This window comes from Apaloderma vittatum, unplaced genomic scaffold (assembly GCF_000703405.1).
Source record: "Apaloderma vittatum isolate BGI_N311 unplaced genomic scaffold, ASM70340v1 scaffold39073, whole genome shotgun sequence".
Taxonomy (NCBI): domain Eukaryota; kingdom Metazoa; phylum Chordata; class Aves; order Trogoniformes; family Trogonidae; genus Apaloderma; species Apaloderma vittatum.
The window spans coordinates 1-4,593 of record NW_009710566.1 but is presented as its reverse complement, the minus strand read 5'-3'; the positions used below and the strand labels follow the sequence as shown (position 1 = coordinate 4,593).

The 4,593-nt window shown below is 46.5% G+C and overlaps 1 protein-coding gene across 1 annotated transcript; it reads right to left on the bottom strand.

Moving 5' to 3' along the window:
• Positions 1–276: 276 nt before the first annotated feature.
• LOC104272353 (mineralocorticoid receptor-like) lies at positions 277–2,318 on the bottom strand. Its single transcript, XM_009867321.1, has one exon. It carries the CDS (start codon positions 2,053–2,055, stop codon positions 277–279), a length of 1,779 nt encoding a protein of 592 aa, XP_009865623.1. The 5' UTR covers positions 2,056–2,318.
• Between the last annotated feature and the right edge of the window lie 2,275 nt (positions 2,319–4,593).

Genomic DNA, 4,593 nt, shown 5'->3' with positions numbered 1-4,593 from the left:
CTACACTTTCGATTCTAATAACAATAGAATATAATATGTTCTTTTTAAATATTAAAGCCAGCGCTTTGTTTTTATTAAAGGCAGAGTAAAATACAGCAAGAAACCAGCAAATCTAATGATAAGAATTGAAATGCAAACAAAGAATTACACATCAGCTTGAGAAATACCGCACTGGTCCCCATTTTAACTCATGCCTTCTTCGTTTAATGCAGGGGAAGAAGAAAAAAAAAAAGAAGCGAGGAGGGGGAAGGAGTAAAAAAGTAATAATTTGCCTGCTCACCTGGACACGTTTTCTGGAATGTACTCTAGAACTGGATACCCATCACCTCTTCTGGATGCCAACTCCGAATGCGACTTCCAGGTCTCCACTAGCGTGCTGACGGGAGGGAACGAGCTCAAGTGCTGAAACGCCTGCTCCCGAGCAACCGGCCGCGACAAAGATATCGTGCCTTGGGCACCGATCCTGTAGTGAAATGACTGTCCACCTGAATTTACACCCACAATGGCAGAGGATGGTATACTGTTTTCTTGGTAATAGCTGCCATCGTCAGGCTCCTGCTTAATTCCCACACGTAGGCCTGGATTTGGAAAACCGCTACCTTCACAACTTCCGTCAAACGAAGAAACAGGTGGTCCTAAAATCCCGGAAAGAGAGTAATAGTCTTTGTCATCCATAAAAGAAAAATACGAGCCATCTGTAAATGGGAAAGGATTTACTGTTTGATTCCCTTTAAAAGTGGCACCAGAACAAGGATGCTTGGCTGACTCTTGCTTCACCGGTACTGAAAAAGGGGAGTCGGAGTTTATTTTGCTGCTGTCGCCAATGCACGCGCTGCCGAACGAACCGTCTGGCTCGGGTTTTATGAACTGAACAAGGTTCATCTGACTGTTGTTGGAGATGGCATTCTCCATTTCCTCCATCTTAGGAAACGGGAGTTCTTGAGCACCCTTGTCTTTCGTGTCTGGACTGGGAACGGTGTCTTGGCTTCTGCTAGGTCCCACCGGCGTGCCGGAAGCCGGGAATCCTAGGGAGCTGTTGACGGGGCTACAGATGGACGATCCCACAGTGCTAACTGCCGGACTGGAGCGAGTGGACCTGTTGTTGGCATTGGAAGGGCTGGCAATGGAGCTCCTCGAGTTCAGGTTCGCAGGACTGGACACAGAAGATCGCATCGTGATATTACTGGGACTCGAGACGGGAGATTTCACACTGCAATGACTGGGAGGACTAGAAATCGGCGATTTCATGCTACTTATAGGGCTAGAAAGCGGAGACCCGACGTTGCTAACGTGCGCGGGACTGTGCAGCATAGACCCCCGGTTTTCAACGTTCGGCGAGCATGACAGAGGGGTTCCCTGACCGATGGGGCTGTGCACGGCAAAGTTCCCAAAGTTAGCAGTAGTCGAGGACACGGAGTTAACCCCTGCAGGGCTGCACACCGAGGAAGCCATGTTCTGAGGGCTGCAGCCCGAAGGGCTTTTCTCTTGACACATGATGGGGCTTTTGACAATAGCATGCATGGCACCACCGTTCACGGCACTCCCGGAGTCCGACATCAAAGACCTCAAGGGCCTGCTGGCACTGTGGAGGGGAGAAGAGCTATGGCCGTTCTCCTTGTAGAGCTTCACAAGCTGTTCCACGTTCTGGTAGATCTTTCCCGGGCTCCCCTGGTTCTGCTGATCGTAGGGGTAATCGGCGTCTCGGATCGAATCCATATATAACCCCATGGATTCAGCCACCGTTGCTGACAGCTCCTTCGACTCCGTTTCAGTTTTGATGTCGGAGGGCAAAAGACCAGGCTGACTGCTGTCTTGCTGCAGGCAGGAGAGTAGCTCAGGTTTTTCTTTGTTGTTTCCTTGAGCGTTGCTGTTCGCAAAAGCACCGGCAGCGCAGCTTACGTTTACAATCTCCATGTAGTTACTGTCACCAGTCTGCTCTCCAGCACCTATAGAAGAATACTCCACAGACTGAGAAACTTGTCCCCACCGTCTCTCCATATCTAAGCCTTCTGGGTAGCTGTGGTATCCTTTTGTCTCCATAACTAGCAAAGACATATACAAAGAAGCAAAATCAATAAATGACAGGACAGTGTGACTTCCTAAGGAAATTTCCTAATTTCCTAAGGAAACAAGGCATATCCGCTCACTCTGTCTATCCTCCTCTCCGTCTGCCTGCCAGTCCCGTTTCCCTGCCCCATCCATCACCTCTCAGCCATTTGTCCAATTTCAATCAAACCGAAGGAAAAGGTCTCAAGGACATGACAGCCCGACGGGGTCCGAGGGAAAAACTGCCGCTCAGCAGTTAGAAAAGACCCAAATTATTGCTCCCCGCCCTTCCCCGAAAGGAATGGCTCGGCAAGGTCAGCACAACACCCGCCCCCTCTCACTGGCCACAGCCCCGTGGCCGGTGCCAGTGGTATCGTGGGCTGCCCTTCAGCCAGAGACCTGGGAGAAAAATAGGGATGTGGGGTAGCAAGGAAGGAGGGGAACCAGAGAGACCCTGAAAGGAGGACGCATCGGTGTCAGGCAGGACATAAACCCCATGGAAATCGCTCATCACAGCTCTGCTCCTCCAAGGACAGCTTTGCTCCTCCAAAGGCCTTCCACTGCCATGCTACAGAGACAGCAAAGTCAGGGAGGCTGGTGTGCTAAAGAGGGTTTCTCTTCACCACTCAGCGTAACACAGGATGCTTTAGAAGGAAGCAGAAGTTGTGAGGAGGCGGGGGGCTGACTTGCCCCTTCACAGCTATACAAACTGCTTGTACAGCCACCTGAGGAGGCACGAAGGATGAGCTGAGCAGGGAGAGAAGTAATGCAAAAGGTGAATGGGAAATGTTTCTGCCACGGAGGAAGGGGATCAGATGAAGTGGAGATGCCGCGCTGCTAAATGGATCTGTAATTATGCAAACTTCCGTGGCAGCCAGCAAGAGGAATATATAAGGCAAAGTAAGCCTTGTTCTAAAATAGACCCTAAACACACCCCTCCCATCTCACTCTCTCGAGTCAGGGAGCAAAACGCATGACCTAGCCCCCATTATTCTGAAAACCCCGTAGAAACAAAAAAAAAAACCATACTTTTTTAAAAGGAATTGGCCCATACTATCATTAGAACTGTAGAAATTCAAGTGCCAACAGTTACAGTATCAATGCTGTGCATTATTTTTCTTTCAGCCTGTACTAATTTTCTGATAATTAATTTAGTGCTTCATGCCTTTACTTGACACTACTTCAAAACAGTATTTTAAGCAAAATTACAAAAATAGAACAAAATCCTCAATTTAAAATCAGTGACTCAAATACCTCTTCGCCCTTACTTAGAACGATGGCCCTATGCCTACATTACCCTGAAGCACAAATTTTATTAGAACATCATTACGTATATCAAACCACATTCCTATATTCTAAAATATTCAGAGTGAAATGCCTACTTTCACATAAAGTCACTCCCAGATAATCACCTACCCCTGATTTAATTGCTGAACAAGCCTAATTTCTAGAGAAATCAATTGCAGCTGTGAGTGACCGGCATTTCTGAAAACCAGGAAACTTTGTTAAGGCTTAAAATTAGGATCTAAGTGAATTTTCATGCTCAGAACCACTAGCCGAACCACTGCGTACCAGGAAATCTCAGTTATAGGCCTAACATTACACTGGGGCATGAGTTTTGTAGCAATCTCTCCCACATCAGTAAATTTTAAACTTCATACATAATCGATAGGCAAGCACACCTTAAAACTTCAGCAAATAAAAATCTGGGTCACATATAGGGGGAAAAAAAAAAAAAAAAGAAAGAAAAAATGCCCTGGTCCTGCACTCTCACAGTCTGGTAAATATATCTGAGAATAATAAAAAAAGAGCAGAGAGATTATTTGTGGCCTGATAAAAGTTTGGTTTAAAATCATAAATATATATTAGTAGGAACGGAGCTGCAAAGAGATTTTTTAGGGGGGAATGCTGGTTTCTCTCATCTCCAAGCACTTCGGTGGATACCAGACCCGAACAACCATCTCACGGGCTTCCAATAGTTCAGGTTTTGTTCTTCTCAGCAGAACTTATTATAACTCGACTAGCATGTTTATCCACAGTATCCACACTTCACCTACTGCACAGACAAGCCTTTTTACTAACTTTTACTAAGTGAATTTGACTGTGGGCTAAAACATCCATGGACAACAAGAAGCTGAGTCGCCCTACGTATCGGAACCGAGACGAGCTACAGCCAATATTTTGCAGAATGAAGCTTATATTAAGAGCACAGCAGTTTCTGCAGACCCATCCCCCCCTCCCACCACTTTCCAAAAAGTACTCGGACACTGGGAGTTACGTATTTCACCCCCAAACATGTCAACAAACAAACACAGCCCTTTGCAGTACGAGTCTCCGATCAATCAGGCATGAAACCAGTTTCACAGCAACAGTCAAATAAAAAATCAAATGGTACCTGGTATCCCTGCAACCAAAAGGTCACCTAGATACAGGAAAATCTGAGGTAAATCCAGCTTCAGAAAAAAAAAACAAAAAAACACCAACAACCACAAAACAACCCCGATGGCTCAAGCGACCACCCGCATTCCGGATTTCTCGGTGTTTGTA

Excerpts from the sequence above, each read along its gene's own strand:
- LOC104272353 (XM_009867321.1), bottom strand. The coding sequence starts at position 2,055 with ATGTCTTTGCTAGTTATGGAGACAAAAGGATACCACAGCTACCCAGAA.